Source organism: Nyctereutes procyonoides, unplaced genomic scaffold, assembly GCF_905146905.1.
Source record: "Nyctereutes procyonoides isolate TBG_1078 unplaced genomic scaffold, NYPRO_anot_genome, whole genome shotgun sequence".
Lineage (NCBI taxonomy): Eukaryota > Metazoa > Chordata > Mammalia > Carnivora > Canidae > Nyctereutes > Nyctereutes procyonoides.
The window spans coordinates 23,621,881-23,641,192 of record NW_026575131.1 but is presented as its reverse complement, the minus strand read 5'-3'; the positions used below and the strand labels follow the sequence as shown (position 1 = coordinate 23,641,192).

Here is a 19,312-nt window from a genome sequence, read left to right as displayed (position 1 = left end):
TTCTTTTGTTTCTCCTTCCCTCTTTACTCTTTTGGCAAATGAACGGTATCAGGAAAAGCTCTAATACAACATACCAGGCAATATAGTGTTAAAGTGCTGCTTGAGTTGCTGAAGAGTTAGTGGGCAGGCATTACAATTCACTGTAGCTGTAATAGAGGGTAATGTCACTTTAAGACATGTGATACTTTACAGAGGAGGGATGTATTGAAACAGACTACTGCTACTTACAGCACCGTATAGCAGCCCTGCTCCTACATTTTGCTGCCTTACTCTGCCCCGAATGCATGGGACTGGGGATGTTCCGTCATTAACTATAAACTGATTCTCACCAGGATCACTTCAAAGGTCTCATCAAGCAGAGGTGACGCCAGGAGATGATTTAAAGGTGAAAATGACAAGGTTTCCACCCCTCAAACCTTGGCTCCTTTTCTGACAATACAGCCTGAATGAACCTGATGTCTTCTTTACTGTGGAAATAGCATTGGAAGAGAAAAACATATATATTTTTTAAATCCTGATAAAGAAGATTATTGGGAAGCTCTTAAAAAAAAATCTCCAGTTGTGCACAGATGGATTTTAGAAAGTGTTAGAGCTTTCCAATGAACACTAATAGAGTACTCTGCTCTTGGCTGGATCTTTCAGGTAAGAAGCCTCTTTAAGGATTTAAGATTCAGAAAGCAGATTTGTAACCTATTCAGTCATATCTAGAGAACTATGTAAGGCTGGATGCATTATTTAGTGGAAAACACCTATTAACATAGAGACAACCTCTTGGTGAGAGAGTGAGCAAGGAGAGTGATATGCAGGAACCTTGCTTGGAAGTGATACTGAGAATTGAAGAAAGTTAAATAAAAAGAGGGAAAAGAAGGAAAATACTGCAAACGTGAAGTCACAGCAATCTTTTTAGGTGCTAAAAGCTATGAAGGTGAAGAAATGAGCAAGAGAAAGCAGAGTCATTGAAAAACTGTTAAGTTTTGATTGTGGTAGGCTTTTTTTTTTTTTTAAAGTTTAGATGAATTCCTAGTGCATTTTAACTGAAATTCGCAAGTAGTCAATGCATGCCACAGTCACCTCTATTTTGTCTTTCTATCATTTGGAGGGTATTTTGAAAAGGCCCCTAAACGCATTCCTAAGATTCACAGAAGGGGTGTTGCTATTTATCTCTTTTGAAGAGAATGCATCTATGTTATACTGATTGTTCTGAAGACAATGAGGCTAAATCTGTTGTGTACAAAAGTAAACAGCGGGCAGCGAAACTAATTATAAAGTGAATGGTCCATCTGAAACACAGAGTGAGGCATGAAAGGCACCATGCTGTTGCAAATAATGTTTTCCTACTTTGCACTTAATTATGGTTGTCACCATTTGTCTATTATAGTCCTTAACCCCCTTTTAAAGACTGCATCTCTCTCCTAAAGCCCAGAAATTATCTTGTATTATGTCTGTATACACACACATACATACAATGTATATTTCTGCTTTCTGAACATCACAGTTTTTGAAAGAGTGCCAATTTCCATGGATAAAGAAACCACGCTGGGAGGTCACTAGCAGATTTTGAATGTATAGTTGAAATACTTATAGTGCATAATTTAACAGTGGAAAAATTCTTAAAAGGAACAATCCGGTTTGCAAAGCTCTCTAAGAGAAAAAGAATATACTTAACTGGATTCTCGTGTAGAAAATGCTTCCATATCACTGGCTGAGTAAGGACGATGCTTCAAGTTTGATTAATTTGGCAATATGAAATGCAGCATAAGGTGTTGTTTGAGAAATTGGACAATATGCAGCGCAGTTGAGCCTCTGTAGCTCTAAGATCTTTATAGGTGCAGATAAGACTGTCAAAGTTTCAGCGCCTGAGAAAAGGTATATGTTCATCCATAAATACATACACCACCTGTGTATGCATATTCATCAACACTATACAACACATGCCACAATGGGATCTTGGGAGGCAAAGTAATATTGTAAATTATGGCTCGCTCTAGGATAGAAGCATAGATCTTGCATTTGAAACTCATTCTGGCTGAAGACAATTCCTTCTGATTTTAAGTCCAGCCAAAAGACCGGCTCTATCAGGAGATTACAACATGCCTCTGAGAAATGATTACTTAGTTTAGAAGACAGCAGAATGATTAAAAATTCATGACTGTAGAATTAAAAAAAAAAAAGAATCCACTCTTTCCTTTCAGGCTTATGTCAGACTTACAATGAAGTTAGAACGAACAGGAGTATGCAGCTTTTCAATGCCTGGAATAACTATAGTTTAAAGATCATCGTGTAAAACAGGATGCACAGTCAGGATACTGTGTTTCAAACCGCCTAACCGGTAGTCAAAAACTTTATTTATGTGTTTTGGCAGTCCTTGGAGTTTGGTTTTGCAGAATTTCAAAAAGAATTCGTGATCTATTGGAGAGGGCTTTCCTTCAAGCCCACTTCATGGCATGACCTCTGCTGGGTTATTAATTCCAGCCGGCAAAGTAGCAAAGGGGGCATGACGTCTGAGACCCTCCTTCCTCATCAGTGGGACTGACTGAGCTGGGGGCTTGAAGCTGGGGGTAATCATTGCTGTCTCATGTTCTCTTTAGAGAATGGCAATGGTCTCTGCGATGTCCTGGGTCCTGTATTTGTGGATAAGTGCTTGTGCAGTGCTCCTCTGCCATGGATCCCTTCAGCACACTTTCCAGCAGCACCACCTGCACAGACCAGGTAAGTGCCTGGCTAGCTCCACTGCAGCCTCCAGTCTCAGCGCTGTCACCTTAACAGATGGTTGAATGTAAGTGACAGAAAGTGCTAGAGTGCGGGCAGCTTGCCTCTGAATTCCAAGACATATTGTTGGCTGGATGCTTTGGGGAAAGGTGAGGGGGAAACTAAAATGCCTTAGAAGTATTTCTTACAAATTTCTCAGAAAAAAAAAAAAAAGATTTCCTCTAAGAGCCTCCCTACACTCTTCCTCACACCTTAAAAAAGTCTAAGTCATTGGTTTTTGGATACTTTGGCCAATAGCAAAATACTCTGCTGACGGTGGGATAACTTGCAAGGCGGCTTTTTAGAGAGGCTATATATGATGTTTGCAACCAGTACAATAATGTGTCTATACTCCCGGGATATCCTATCCAGTGTCCATACTATAATAATGTCGGTGTGTACATGGCTAAGAATTTTTTGGGAACGTTATTGCCAAAACTAACCTTGGAAGTAGTTTGTTGATGAAAAAAGAAATGTAAAAATAACTTACTATTTCTTGTGTGGTTTAATTTGTCTCCTTTCCTTTCTCCCTTCCTTCACTTTCAGTTCTTCCAGTTTGTTCGGTGGCTTTTTTTTTTTTCTCTCTCTCTCTCTCTTTCTTGGCACTTTCAGGAACAAGTTCCCTTTAGCCTGACTGCCCCCCACCCCCCACCCCAGGCCAATATTGAATTTTGATTTCCGGACGCATTTGGCTTTCTTCGTCTTTCTGTTTAAAGTGTGTTTCTTACCCTTCCATGGCCTCACTCTTCAGTCTGGATTTTATTCTCTTTCTTTTTGCCTTTCTCAGCCCTCCAGCTCGAAGGTCCTTACCCTCACTGGTTCTCTGAAAAGGTTTCCTTCCATATTCTGTTTGGCGTCAGCCTTGGGATTCGTTCACCCCCCCCCACCTGCGCCCCCCTCCACCTGCGCCCCCCTGCACCTGCGCCCATCCCCCCCCCCCCCCCCCGCCCCAAATCGCCGAGTCCGGGCTCTGGGGACTGGTTGCACCGCCAAGCTCCTGATCTTCAGGTCTGAACTACTGCCAGCCCTCCATCCCCTCTCCGATGCCCTCCGGGCCTCCTCCCAGTCCTAGGGCCGGCTCCCGCAGCGCCGTGCGGCGTCCACGCCTTCGCCTTCCCGGTGCGCAACCGGCCCGGGCAGCGGTGCAGGGCTGGTCGGCGTCGTGGTCCAGCCACACCTCCCGGGGATCCGCGGGTGGTCCCGGGGGCCTCCCCGGGGCTCTGCTTCCAGGCTCCCGGCAGGACGGAGAGAGCGAGGGTGCAGCCCGGGGTCCTCCCGCGCGCCCGCACGGGGCTGCAGGGAGCGCGCCAGCTGGTTAGCTGCGGGAGCCCGGGCACCCTCCCCCCAGGAGGGGGAGGGGGAGGAGGAGGAGGAGGAGGTGGAAGGATCAAGGGGACGGAGGGGGAGGGTCTGCACGGCCGGAGCCCCGGCAGCATCAGGCCCGCGGCCACCCTCCCTCCCCGCGCCCCGGGTCCCCGAGGGATGGCGAGGGGGCGCTGCCGGCCCCGCAGGTGGGCGTGGACCCCGCTGGGCCGCCCCCGCCGGCGGGTGCAGTTCTGCCTCTGGGGTCCTCAGCCCCGAGTCCCAGGCTTCCGTGCCCAGGTGGGGGGCAGGGCGAACGTGGGCTCGGGAATCTCCGGCTCAACCTCCAATCGGTTAGTCCCCCAGCCTGGGCTGGCGACAATGTCTGATCCGTTTCAGTCCTGCAAGGAACGCGGGAAATCTGCCTTCATTGTAATACTTAACAGTAAAGAATTCCTAACAAAAAACAACGATTGGGAGTGTTTTAGGCACCTCTCACGTGGTTCCTCTTCCTGCGCACAGAAGGAGGTGTAATGCCCCACCCTGCACCCCCAGCAGGCGCCGCCCCCCACCCCCACCCCGTGCACCGCCCCCAATCTTTCTGTTGCTCGGGAGACTGAAGTTCTGAGGGATCGGGTGCCTTGTGTGAGCCCGCACAGCCAATAACTGCCATTGGAGGTCAGGTCGGCCTGATGGCACCTCCCTGGCCTGTTTTGCAAGGAGGGCATCCTGTCTTCCAGGGTACCAAATAATCATACCAAGTAGCCTCTTTGGGGGCGGTGCGAACCGTTTCCGTAATTTGTGAAGACTCCCCAGTCATGTCAATCCATGGACTCGCTTGAACTGCAAACCCCTTCTGAAAGGTGGGCACTGCAGACCTGGTGAGAGGTGGCACGTGGTGACAGGTGACAGCAGAGCTCGGGACTGGCCCTCATCCCTGTTGCTTACCATACAGTGGCATGACCTTGGGGAAGTCAACTTTTCTCCTCTGGGCCTGATTTCCCATTTAGGGATATTGTGCGGGTGTAAATAAAATAATCTCCTGACAGTGCTTTGTAGACTGGGAGGTTCTTCATAAATAGCGGTAGCTCCTGACATCTCCACTTAATAGACTACAAAGGTACGTGTCAGAGATGCTGAATGAGTCAAGGTTTGCTGTTCATAGAGCTAATAGTCCATATAGGACAAAAATTTTGTTTTCGTCTCATGATTTTTTTTTTTTTAAATCTGTGCTACGGGGCTAGAGTATATCACCAAATGCTGCATGTCTTTTAAGCTCGAGGTGTGTAGTTGTGAAACAGAGTACACTTTGCATTGGGCTTTCACTTAGACGATCTCTGTTCATCAGTTAATACAGGAGATTTTTTTTTTGATCTGAGGTTATGGCTCAGCTACTTGTAATAAGTAAACTCAAACTTTATGGAGCTGGTTACCAAAATATTATAACTTTCAACTGAGAAACGAATTATTAAGCTCTGACAAAAATTGAATTCAATATTTGTTTTTTCCACTGTCTACTGGTAGAAGTTGCTTTTTATCACCAAGGCCTGTTTGATTTGTATGCCAGATACCCCCAGAAATTGTAGCACAGAACCCAGTTTCAGCCCCAAGTGCTTATACATTTGAGGTCTATTTCAGATTCATTGATTAAATTAAGAAACTACACACACACACACACACATACACACACACACACTCTTTTCTAGATACAGAAAGATTAAAATGATATCAAACTGAAAGTCCAACGATTCTATGTAATAGGCTTATTCAACTTTCTTGGGTTTTCAACAATAGCTGCAAAGATTAAAGCGATAGATCTTGGACGCAGCAATATCCTAGATTATTTCAGTCAGAAATGCAATCTCCTTTAATACAATCTGTTTTGATTTTAAGAGCAAACGTATGCTTTTTTTGATGAGAGTTGTGATGTTTCCCTTTGTGGGGTCTTCAATCTTCAGGGACACTAATGAAATGTGTATGAAAACAAGAGAGAAATCAGGGCCAGTTATCTGTGACAATCCACCCCTAAATGAGCAAATAAATAAATAAATAGCTGGATAAATGAGCAAAAAGGAAAAACATAATCTCATTTTCTCAAATCAGTTAAAACAAGTGACATGATGAGAAAAAATGAGACACGGGGCAGACCCTGAGCTTTGCCACATTTGCCTAAGCTTGAAAAATCGCCTCTTTCATAAAGCAGGAGCCGCCGGACACTGTATGCATACCAAGTATCCGGGAAATGTGAAAAATGACAAATCTTTCCCTGAGAGCCCTGAATGGGGCGAGAGTGAAGGCTTTACAGCTGCCTCCTCCCCTGCTTAGGAACGGCTGGCCCCCCTCTTGCCAGCCTCTTACGGGCAGCCTCGCCATCCCCTACACAGTAAGATTGATGGTGTTCCCGGCCCAAGCAGCCAATTTCAGTCTCTCAAGAAATAATCCACTACACTGACAGATGAGTGGAATTTGATGCGATGTTCCCCTCACCAGACTATGCTGCACCTGGATGGCACCAGCCAGTCAGGGTCCTGTAGGGGAAATGGTGAGAGATTTGGGCCAATTTCTGCTGTCAAAACATGAAACTGGGACCATGTTTCTGTGAGGCCGTGAATTTGAGATCCGTCTTCTCAATGCAGTGGGTTAGTACACAAACAGAATGAGAATATGTTAACTAGAAAACGAGCTGATTTTAATAGATTCCCCTCTAGTCCCTAAGTACTTTCTATTTTTCATATTTATGGTATTAGGAATGCATCATTTATTTTCACCTACTCACTAGTTAAGAAGGATTAAAACAGTCGATCAAATGGCAGTGAAATTCCAGATTACACAAATGAGTAAAATGTGCCGTAGATTAACAGATTTGTAATTTCAATAATTTCATATTCGGCTAAATCAAGTTTTTATTTTGGGGATGATACAGGAAATTAACAACTTGAAGAATACCCGGGACTTATATATTATTATTAGTAATATATATGTTAAAGCTAGAAGGGGACACGTAATTTTAAAAAGACAGACAAAACAACGAAAACCCAAAAGTGGTGTGTTCCCTTGTTTCAGGTTATTTAAACAGACAGCTTCAACTCTTTATAAGCATCAGTTGTTGCATAACAGGTGAAAAAGGGTGAATGGTTTGCTGGTTGTAACTTTCTGATTTAGAATTAGTTTTTCCCCCTTATGGATATATGAATTATGACAGTAATTTTAATGGTTACTTAATTTCGAGTGTGTGGGTATGTGTGTGCGTGGGGGGTTGTTCTTGAAACTTAATAAAATATGGATCATTTCAAAATACTTTAGTAAGAAAAGATCCTTGGGATTCCTTAGTAATTTAAAATTATAAAGATAAATTACATGAGACAAGAAGTTATAAGTGCCTAATGAATCATTTATTCTCGAGTCACTGCTATTGTATTGACAGGTGTGTATGGAAATGATATATGGAAAGATGACTCTGAATAGAATTGTCTATGTAAGTTATACTTGGCTTGATTTAAAACTACATTAAGCAAACTATGTATTTAGAAGTATTCATTTATGACTTAATTATTACATAGTGAATATCATCATCCATTTAAAGGTGTGATTTTTTGTTAAAATATTAAAAAGCATTCTTGTATATCTTATACTGATTTCTACATTACTATTCAATATTTATTGAAAGCTGCTTAAGGAATATGCGTTGAAATACAAAGACACATTACAATAAAGGATTGTTTTACGATTGTAGTATAAAAGAAATCATCAGAACAACGGTGGTTGCATATTGGCTTTTTAAGAATTCTTACCAGTACTGGATTGCTAAGTGTAGTGAATTGACCTAAGGATTAGAGCAGACAGGTTGTTATTTGGTGTAAGCTGGTGCTAGTGATAATCCATTGATCATCTGATTGATGTTATTGACCTTGTCTCAGAGTCAGAGTGCAGCTATGGACATTTGCTAAGACCTCAAAGTATCAAAACCAAGTAGAGATATAAGTGAATATTTCCTGTCAATCCCCTGAATTTATAAGAAAATTATTATAGTGCTACGTAAATCTTGTTACTTATGTGAGCTCAAGCCTATGGTCTCAATTCATAGTTAAGGAAAACAGATTTTATACCACCCTGAAAACAAATATTTGGAAGTGGCACATGTGAACAGTAGTCTTCACTTGTTAATTTCTTAAAGTTCATTTAAGATGACAACTTGAACTTTTTGAAAAACTCTTCCAGTTTTAAACTGTGTGAAAATCTCAAAGCTTGAGTATGCAAATCGGTGCACCATTTTTTGAAAACAATTTGGCAGTGTCTCCCAAAATGTAAAATGTGCAAATCCTACACAATTCCATTTCGAGATGCTTATCCTAAGAAAATGATTGGACAGGTGTGAAAAGAATGTATGTAAAGATTTAATTTAATGGCATATAATTAGGGGAGGGGTTTATCTCCATCAAAAAGAGATTGGTAAAATAAATCATTGTGCACTGGGCAATGAAATTCAATGTAGCCACTGCAAAGAACTAGATGTGCTTATAAGTACTCTTAGCGAAAGATAACCCATGATATACTACTGAGTGAAACAAACAAAAACAAACACCCAAAACAAAACCATGGAACAGAATACCCAATTTCAAAATAATTTCAGAAAAAAATATTAGCACAGGCATAAAAAGATGTCGGAAAGGCTATAAAACGTTCAATGTACTTATTCCTTAAGCCTGGTGGTAGGATTAGGATGATTTTGTATTGCTTATAAATTATGTGGTTTTTGTTTATATTTTTTATTTTCCTAAGATTTATTTATTTGAGGGGCATCTGGGTGTCTCAGCCGGTTAAGTGTCTGCCTTTGGCTCAGGTTGTGATCCTAGGGTCCTAGGATCAAGCACCCTATCAGGCTTTCTGCTCAGCAGGGGGCTTGCTTCTCCCTCTCCTTCTGCCTGCTGCTCCCCCTGCTTGTGCGCTCTCTCTTTTTCAAACTAAATAAATAAAATTTTAAAATATTAGCTATAGAGAGTTTTATGATAAAATTAGAAATGTATCAATGTTCTCAGTTTAAGAAGAAAGAAGAAGGAATGGGTAGGAAAGTGTCATGAAGTCCTTTTCCTTTTAAGAGCCTTAATCCAATAAAATGTCTAGGCCAGCATTTTCCAGTTCACAAAATACTGTACCCTCAAGATGTTCCTTGGAAAAAAGCTATTAAGTGTCAGTGTCTGATATGTTCGACTCTTGGAGATTTGCAGTGCATATAAGTGTATACAAGTTCTGGTAAGATTTGCCGACAGAAAACCTGATTGTGTTTAACTAAAATTTTCCAGACATTTTTTTCTTTATTTGGGTAATATCTAAAGTTCCTATTCTTATCACATGCATTGAGAAGTGTGAGCCACTGCACTATCCATCTTCTTATCTCTCACTTTTAGTAAGGAACTTGACAGGGAATAGGTACTCAAAAAATATTTGTTACATTAAGGAAAGAAAGAATGAATGTTCTGGTAAAATCTTAAACTCTCCCTCGTTTATTACTGCTTGTGTGTGGGTGCGTGGGATAGATGCATATGTACCTGTGTGTGTGTTTATGTTTTAGGGACACCTCAAGTGTAGAGAGTTATGAATATTCAAATGTTAGTATAATATACGTATGATGTGTGTATTTGTGCAATATCTTTGTGTAGTTACTAACTCTATATACTATTTGACAGCAGTTCTGTTAACCAAAGTAACCCAAAGAACATGCTTACAAATGTAGTAAAAAATTAAATCCCTGAAGTTTTCAATCACAGCATGAGTTTTTTTTTTCTATAGATTTAAAAAATATTATAAGCGTGGTCTTAAGGGACTGAAGAGAAACTTCTCTTAGCAAATAGGAAAAGGCCTTCTGCTTTCAAATTCTTTGACATCAAGAGAAAAATTCACTTCATCCTTGTAGCAGGGAGAAATAACAGCAATTTTTCCTTCCTTTGGGGTAAAAAGAAAATGAATTATTTTGTTAACTATTCGTGTAAACTAATTAGATTCTCTAAAGTTAGTGTCCTCAAAGCACTTAGAGAGAACCCTGTTATCCTACTATTTCTTTCTCCTTCCGCTTCTTTATATAATAAGGGTCCAGAGAAAGAAAATAGAATTGATGTAATCAACAGGGATTTTCTCTCAGAAGATGGATAGATACCCTGAGTGATGTGACCATTCATTAAGCAGGTTCTTCCTCCACGAAGGGAAGGAGTTAATCCAAACCTCACCCTGAGTCTGGAGGGGAGGAAGACCTAGATCTTCAGCCAAGGTCATTATTCTACTGAGGTGATATTACCTGCATTTCCCTTTGCTGTGCCCTTAATAGGCCTTCTCTTTAAGGCATGCTGCCATTTCACCCAAGAATAAATGCAAGCTAACTGAGCTTGCCTACACCCAAAGGATTTTTTGTTTTCCCCTCATGTGGGTGAAGAATGGATGGATTGAGTCATAGGCTTTGAAGTGAATACAGAATGCCAGCTCCCAGGTTTAGTTGAGCTGCCACACAGTGAGAGGAAAAAGGACTTCAGTGCTCTTGAAATTGATGATGTATCTTAGATCTGGGTCAGCAGGCCAGTAGGTCATAGTTCCCACTGAATAAATGTTGTGTAAGTATTCAATAAATATTTTCTCAACAATAGGGCAAGAACTTCACATCCTTTGAAAATGCAAACACTGGCAGGAAAGTGGGGCATTAAGCCTTTTTTTATATTGAATGATAATGAGGAAGGAGCACCACAGCAGGGGTAGGACACTTGGAGCATTCAGGATCTCACAATGGTCAACTGCAAGACTCCAGTAAAAGGGTAGAAGGAAGCAGTGGTTTTCTTTCTTTCTTTCTTTTTCTTTTTTTCTTTTCTTTTATTTACTTATTTATGAGAGATGCAGAGAGAGGCAGAGACATAAGCAGATCCCAGGACCCTGGATCAAAACCTGAGTCCCTGAACCGAAGGCAGATGCTCAACTGCTCAGCCACACAGGTGTCCCAGCAATGGTTTTCATACTGTGCAGAGAAGGTCCAAAGAGGCCATCTATGAATCCCGCGAACACGAAGTATATTCTTGTCCATCACTGATGGAGAAGGCAAATACCTTCGTACACCAGCCAGTTAACAAAAGGATTGGACCAGCCTGGGAACGACTGTAGCAACTGAAGAGCATGTGCGCTTTGGGAGCACATCCCATGCTTAGCTATGCCCGAGATGGGCTCAGTGTAACCAGATCATCCCATGGTTTGGAGCAAGCTGGAGACTTAGAATTTTAGGTGTAGTTTCCTTATCTTTTAAATAAATGTCAGGTGGGCCAAACAAAACTCGACTCATGGCTATATCCCACCCGCGGGCTTTTAGTGTGTGACCTTAGACAAGATTATCTCCAGCTCCAAAATTTTTTGATTTCCAATGAATTTATCAAATCCTTTTATGCAAGCAGGGTAGAGAGAGGTGAAGGCAGTGGGGCTAAAAGGAGAATTTTATGCACGTCTGTCTTGATTTGCTTTAAAATTGTGCCTGTGTTTTTGTCCTACCCTGACTTATACCCGATATGCTAAAGTGCTGAGTCCCTAGGCATTTTGTATACAGCTACTAACTATAAACAGAGCTACTAAGGGAGTCTGATAAACAAAGAGCATTTATATAATAAAGCCAATGACCTGAACAGAGGTCTCATTTGAATCTTAGCTAAAAACAAATTAATTTTCCTTTAAAGTTTGGCAGAAAGAGTAAACTATAAATGTAATGAAACAGAGGGAAGCATCAGGCAGCGTAATGTTGCTTGTATAAAACCCTTAATTTAATACTTTATTAAAGTTCTCAAAATCTAGTCTGCAGTCCATTAGTGGGTTATAAATTTACCTTGAAACTCGACATTGGTTTTTTTTTTCTGTTTTTGTTCTTTTAAGATTTCATGTGCATTTATTTTGTATATGAATACAATCTACTTATTAGTATACCAACTGAATTACCATTCTATTAGAATGACATGTAACTAAGGTTTACTGAGCTTCTTTAATTCAGTATTCTATTAATAAAATTGGCTGCCAGCTCTTGGAAACATTGCAAAGAGCCTGCATGCAAATAATTAGAATTCATGCAATTTTGGGAAGGATAATTTGTTACCAGTGTATCTTGAGTGTTGTTCGAGTTGTTAGTGATTTTGAATTGCTGTGGTCTTTGCCTTTTAATTATAAATTAGTGTTGGTTTGGTTTCATCATTATCAATTAAATTTGCTGTGGGCTGTTTCATTAACCCTATAGTCTGTAATGATGCATATTTGCATATTTTGGATTTTAGATTTACCAAAGAATAGACTTTAAAACATTCCTGAATTATGGTTCAGAAATTATTTAGCTATATCCATATTGGAAAACCTGTATATGTAATCATTCTCAAACTTATTTCTATGGTGACACTTACATAGTGACATTGTTTATATACTGCCTGTAAATGTATGTAACATTGTTCTCAAGGTAAATGACATTTTTGGTTTATTTTTATATCCATAGGGCATCATTTTATAATATGTGAACATGTTAATAGGCTCATCTTATTTTATAAAAAAATTAATAGTTCATGAGTGTATCTTTCCAAGTATTTATTTAACCTAGTATTTTTCCACTGGGAAGTAGAAACAGATAGGAATTGTGTATTTCATCTCCTTGATATGCTATAGACAGGAAAGTTTGAATACCACTATTTTATGAAATTGTAACAAAAGAGTACATATAACTCTGGATTAAAGAATATGTGGCATGGCAAAAAATAAAAATAAAACCTTTTTTCTGAAATAAAATGATAAGATGTAAGACAGGAGAAGGTGCTTTTTGGAAGCTACTCTGATGAGGTCTTATTAGGTGAATTGTTTTTGTAGCTTCTTATATCTCTTTATCTGATGAAAATGCAAGACGCCATGTACTGGACATGTGCTTGAGAAACTAGGTCACTGGGTGAACATTTGTAGGGCAACATTTTTGACAGCTACTCCCAGGATTGTTTGGAAGTAAGAGCAGATTTATGGCATACAAGCTGCCAATCTCCAGCCCTCCATCTATCACAGGCTGAGGTAATCAATCACAGTGACTTTTCCCATAGAGCTAGGATGTGATTTCAGAATCTTTCTCAATCCTTCTTCAGTCACCGCCTATCAGTCGATTGACATTGGCATGCAAGTTGGGAGTCTTTGACCATCTCCGTCATGGATTCATTGACTGCCCATCTCCAGAGTCTGTTTCCTCTCCAAAAAAAAGTACATGCCATAAAGTATTTTGTTAAAAAATAAGAAAAATAACCAATTGCAATTAAATCAAAATTTAAATAGCCACATGTGTCTTGTAAATACTGTTTAAGATAGTGAAGCTTTAGACAATTCTGTCTACTTGAGAGAGTTCTAAAACTCTTTATTTCCTCTAGAAGTGTTTTATTCCTTTCTCCATTCTTCTGTATTTCTGTCTAAGATGCAGAGTGGCTTCTAATATGAACTCTAACCAAACGGTGCTCTGTGATCATAAAGCATGAAGCCACTTGTTCTGAGCAGAGTGGATTTGGGAAGCCCTCATGAAGGGAGTGATTTTGTGTTGGGCTTGGAATGTTGGATAGGAAGTCAGCTAGCAGGAGAAGATGGAGGGTGGCTGGTTCAACCAAAGGGAACAAAACAAGTAAACCTAGAGGCAGGTAGTCTTGTGACTTGGATGGCTCTTGGCCCTAAACCAAGTGGAGAAACTTTGTGTTATTACAATTAAAGGGAAGGCAAGATTTATTTTTTCTTTGTTACAGTTTTGTAATCTAAGGATCACCTTATCATTGTACACTGATGGTCACAGGTGGAGAGCTAGGTAAGGTAGAAGGAAAGAGTCCCAGTATCTACTATTAAAGTCTCTATGGAAAGCAAGTCAGTTAATTAACAAAAATCCAGCAACTGTACTCTGGCTAGATTCTCTGAGTCCCATAAGGCCTTTCACACCTTTGAATTGTTATTACCTTTATGTAAAAAAAGACAAAATATGTTACTACCATTGATTTTAAAAATCTGGTTATTATGTTAAAGAAAACTAAATATCTCAAAATCAAAAACTGAGGATAATCATTTTTATTTATCACATACAACAAATTTAAAATTCGTTATTTGACAAATGTGTGTTGACTTACTAGGTGCAGAGAACTACACTTCCACACTAATGAATAGTGATGCCATTTTATTATAATCATTGTTTTAACCCTGATCTTACCACTAGATTGTCAGCTCAGAGAGGGTAGGGAGCCCAGCAGTCTTGGCAATGTGTGACACAGTCTGCCACATGGTGAGGGCCAAATAAATACCTGCTGAGTGAATGAATGAATGAAGGATCCTAAGCATTTGATCTTTCATTGAATCCTCACGATAAACCTGTGAGATAGAACATCTTTCCCTTTTGCCAATAAAAAATATCTTAAAAAAAAAAACAAGTTTATTAATTTGTTCAAAGTCATCTACCTTAGGAGGGCAAACAGAATTTTTCCAGCACTTGACGCTTGTTTACCGAGTATCAGCTGTGGGTATGCCCTAATGGGAGCTGATTCTTATAATATGGCATATGATTAATAACACAACCCTACATGGGTGGTACTATTATCTCCATTTACAAAACACTGCAAGATTGTGAATAATAGTAATAGAGCTGAAAGGAAAACTTAGGTTTGGCCTTGACTCTTACTCATGTGCTCTTGCCATCACAACCAAGTACTACTTTAGCACTTAGGAATATCAGCAAGGTGCTCCTGGTTAATTTAAATTACAAAACAAATTTCTCTGTTGAGGGGCAATGTTCTGAGTTAGCAGGCAACCGTGTCTTGGGCATTCAGCTTGGCTATATTATGCAATAATTTTGAGTCTTGTGGCTAGCTGAGTACTGCTTTGGTCTTAATTTTACTGTGCAATAGGACTGGCTGAAAACATTCTTTCCTTACTGGAGTAATAGCACCTCATATTCAAATATTTTTTACAGTTTCCTGGTATTTTTTTTTTTTTTTTTAGATTTTGGAGACTCTTTTTGTGCTTCATGTGACAAAGGAACAACCAACATAGGATAAATCTACATTTATTAGATTCAGTTTTAGTGTAGATTTTCTGTTTTACTTCAAACGAAGTTATAAATCATTCACACTGGAAAAGAATTCTCCCTAACTGCAATTTAACTTTTTGATAAGATTTTTTTGACATTTATCGTGTTGAGACTTTATAAATTATCTAGAATATTGTAAAGTGGGCTGACCTTTCTAGTAAGTGGTTTGATCATTTACAGTAGTGTCTTTTTGCTAAAATACAGAATTTGCTGTCTTTCACATTAAACTTGCTAGATCCATGGCTCAGTAATATGCTAGGTAGAAATAGCTTATATTGTCAGATCTGAAGTCTCCCCTTGAGTTCCTCTCATCATCAAAATAAATCTCTTTCTGTTTCCCCAAAATATCCCTGTGTCTAGTGATGGCAAATTCCTGACACATAGTCCATTCTTTCTATGGTTATACCACTGCAGACATTGCTAATTAACCCAGATTCAACCTCTGAATCTTTCTGGATATAATACAATCATTGAGTTGTTAAAAGAGATAGAGATGATTTCAAAAACAACCACAACCACCCCTCAAACAAACATCATTTAGCATCTGTTATGTTGCATACTGTGCAAAGTGACTTACATGGACTTATCTGTTTAATTTTGTGATGAAACATATTGTCCATTAAGTGTCTAGGCTGCTTTTATATGTAATTTAATTCACCTCTCAAGGTAGGCCATGTTCTTCATTTAAAAATAATGATTTAAATAATTAAGCAAGTTAATACGTATAGAGTACATGAAACGGTTCCTGCAACAGGGTAAGTACCCTTTAACTCAGAGTAAGTGTGGTATATCTCTTTTTTATCTTTGAGAATTGGGTAGAGTTGACATGCCTGCAGATGTTTTACCTGATGTCACCCTCTTTGCCACCAGTTACTTTTGGCACAAGGAACCTATAGAGATAGGAGCATCTTTGTGTATAAGGTAAACCAGGAGCTTACCTCCTACCTCTATCATTATTACACTATTAGCTCTAAATGTGGATGAATAGTGTAGTTCTCTCTGCCTCACCCATAAAATGGGGATTCATGTTTATAAAATCCTCACTTTGCAGGTTGGCATGAAAAGTAGAGCTGATGTCTGTTCTATACCTGCCATACAATAGGTATCCAGCCTAGGGTATCTCATTATATCATGTATGTATAGGAATGTCAAAATAAAGATGGTAGAGAAGTGCTTGATACTAACACATGCATCTAGAATATTTTATTCTATAAAAAAGGATGCACATCGAAATTTTACAAATTGAATTTATTTACTAATTTTATGATCACAACTGAGTCTTTTGTTTAATAAAATCCAGGTACTTAGTACAGATTAAAGATACAGATTTTTAAAATTAAACTGGGGCAGCCTGGGTGGCTCAGTGGTTTAGCACCATCTTCAGTCCAGGGCAGGATCCTGGAAACCCGGGATCGAGTCCCATGTCAGGCTCTCTGCATGGAGCCTGCTTCTCCCACTGCCTGTGTCTCTGCCTCTCTTGCTCTCTCTGTGTCTCTCATGAATAAATAAATAAATAGATTTTTAAAAATTACTAAAATTAAACTGAATTTTATTTAAATTCATTGAATTAACATATAATGTATTATTAGTTTCAGAGGTAAAGCTCAGTGATTCATCAGTTGTATATAACACTCAGTGCTCATTACATCACATGCTCTCCTTAATGCCCATCACCAGGTTATCTCATAACCCACCAATCTCCCCTCCAGCAACCTTCAGTTTGTTTCCTAGAGTTAAAAGAGTCTCTTATTTCATCTTATTTTATTTTCCCTCCCTTCCCCTATGATCCTCTGTTTTGTTTCCTAAATTCCACATGTGAGTGAAATCATACAATGATTTTCTTTCTCTGATTGACTTATTTCATTTAGCATAATACCCTATAGTTCCATCCACATCATTGCAAATGGCAAGATTTCATTTTTTGATGGCTAAGTAATATTCCATTGTGTGTGTATGTGTGTCTTTATCCATTCATCTGTCGATGGACACCTGGGCTCTTTCCATAGTTTGGCTATTGTGGACATTGCTGCTATAAATATTGGGGTGCGGGATCCCTGGGTGGCGCAGCGGTTTGGCGCCTGCCTTTGGCCCAGGGCGCGATCCTGGAGACCCAGGATCGAATCCCACGTCAGGCTCCCGGTGCATGGAGCCTGCTTCTCCCTCCGCCTGTGTCTCTGCCTCTCTCTCTCTCTGTATGACTATCGTAAATAAAAAAAAAAATAAAAAAAAATATTGGGGTGCAGGTGCCCCTTTGGATCACTACATTTGTATCCTTTGTGTAAATACTTAGTGCAGTTGCTGGGTTGTAGGGTAGCTCTATTTTAAACTGAGGAACTTCCATACAGTTTCTCAGACTGGCTGCCCTAACTTGCATCCCCACCAACAGTGTATGAGAGTTCTCCTTTCTCTGAATCCTCACCAACATCTGTCATTTCCTGACTTGTTCATTTTAGCCATTCTGACTGGTGTGAGGTGGTATCTCATTGTGGTTTTATTTGTATTTCCTGATGCTAAATGATATTGAGCATTTTTTCATGTGTCTGTTGGCCATTTGTGTCTTCTTTGGAGAAATGTCTGTTCGTGTCTTCCACCCATTTCTTGACTGGATTATTTGTTCTTTGAGTGTGGAGTTTGATAAGTACCTTATAGATTTTAGATTTTAGTATGTAGTGCTTGGCCATGTGTTCTAAGTTGGTACAAATAGATCCTTCCTTCTAACGGCATTTTCATATGTAATTACTGATGAGGGTGCTATAATCAATAAGTTTGGTAGAGTCTGTGTGATACAAAAAATGGTGAGGTTTGGTTAATTAATTTAAACATCTGGCCAATAACTCATTAATGGGAAATATTCCAAAAGTCAGCATTGATGTTCTGTGTTTCTCAGAATGGATTATATCCTTATAACTGTATTAAAAGAGCCACCAGTCTACTGAAATCTGATAGTATTTATCTGTATTTCCTCAGGTGTTTTTTTCTTTCCATTAACGCTGTTCTTATGGTAACCTATGCACTCTTTATCATAGGGCCCATCAACTACAGAAAGAAACCCAGGTAAACACATTAATAAACACATTAATACGTAAATGTTCATGGGCTTTATCGGTACCATTTATGTGTACTCATATGTGTACCCCATATTTTCTACTATGAATACAAATCTATATCTATGTATATTAAGGTTTGCCTAAGTATCACAGGGTCTAATATTTTGAGACTTAACAAAACAAACCAAAAAAAAAAAAAAAAACAAAAACAAAAACAAGTACCATGGTTAGTTTCTTATGTTTTAAGACACTAGGGAATTCAAGTTATCATGAGAGAAGAGCCTATACGGTTAGAAACATGGATTAAAGATATTGTAAGATGGTGATAGATTTGCAATTAGTGTTTCATACTCTCTTAAGAACTATACCCAATAGGCAAGAGCTCTCTTCTGAAGAGGTCAAAGCCTCACAGAAGCCTTGCTCAGTTATTTGATAAAACTTTATTATCTCTTTTTTACTGTCCTCATTAACATACTTCAAAACCGCCGTTAAGTATTTCTGGCAAGCAGAGCATTGAAGTAATTTTACAGTAGTGTAAAGGATTTATTAATTTTAATCTTTTCATGAGTCTATTTATATTCAATTGTGACATTAATAGGTTGCCAAAACAAACTAGAGTTAATTGTATTTAATTAAATTGTTGAAAACAAGTAAGGGTAGTTTATTATTATTGTAAGCAGAAAGCTCTATTGATGTACTTGTTTGTGTGAATAAGATCTGGTGTAAAGTTCTTTCTTCTGGGTATGGTATTATTCATCAACAGAAAGCAGTATAAAAATGCTAATTAAAGAGACTTGTCATTATAATAGAACATTTGGAAGGGAAGATTCACATAATGTTTATAATCTTAAACCTGGTGTTGGGTAAGTGTCCTGGGGTTCTGACCAAGGGAAACATCCCTGTCTTTTTACTGTGTTGCCTGAGGAGCTCCAAGACCCTCTTTCCACCTCCCCTTCCTTCCTTGGGGGAATTGTTTCTTGGTGGGAAGAATCTAAGATATGGGTCAAGGCTTTGGTTAAAAAAAAAAAAAAAAAAAAAAAAAGCCTTAGATGAGACCAGAAGAAATAGGAATACCAAGAATTAGGGGTGGAGTTTGGACGCGAAGAGTCCAAGATAGCAGCGTTATAAA

The 19,312-nt window shown here is 39.2% G+C and overlaps 1 protein-coding gene across 2 annotated transcripts in view; it reads left to right on the top strand.

The window, feature by feature from the left end:
• Window positions 1–386: 386 nt before the first annotated feature.
• TAFA1 (TAFA chemokine like family member 1) overlaps window positions 387–19,312 on the top strand; it is a 492,358-nt gene continuing 473,432 nt past the window's right edge. Inside the window, exons 1-2 of one of the 2 annotated variants that reach the window (XM_055344118.1) lie at window positions 387–642; window positions 2,589–2,709. In XM_055344118.1, coding sequence (XP_055200093.1) covers window positions 2,592–2,709 — 118 coding nt within the window. In that variant the 5' untranslated portion in view covers window positions 387–642; window positions 2,589–2,591. Of the gene's footprint in view, window positions 643–2,236; window positions 2,330–2,588; window positions 2,710–19,312 lie in introns of those variants that run through there. The other variant, XM_055344119.1, reaches the window with a different exon arrangement.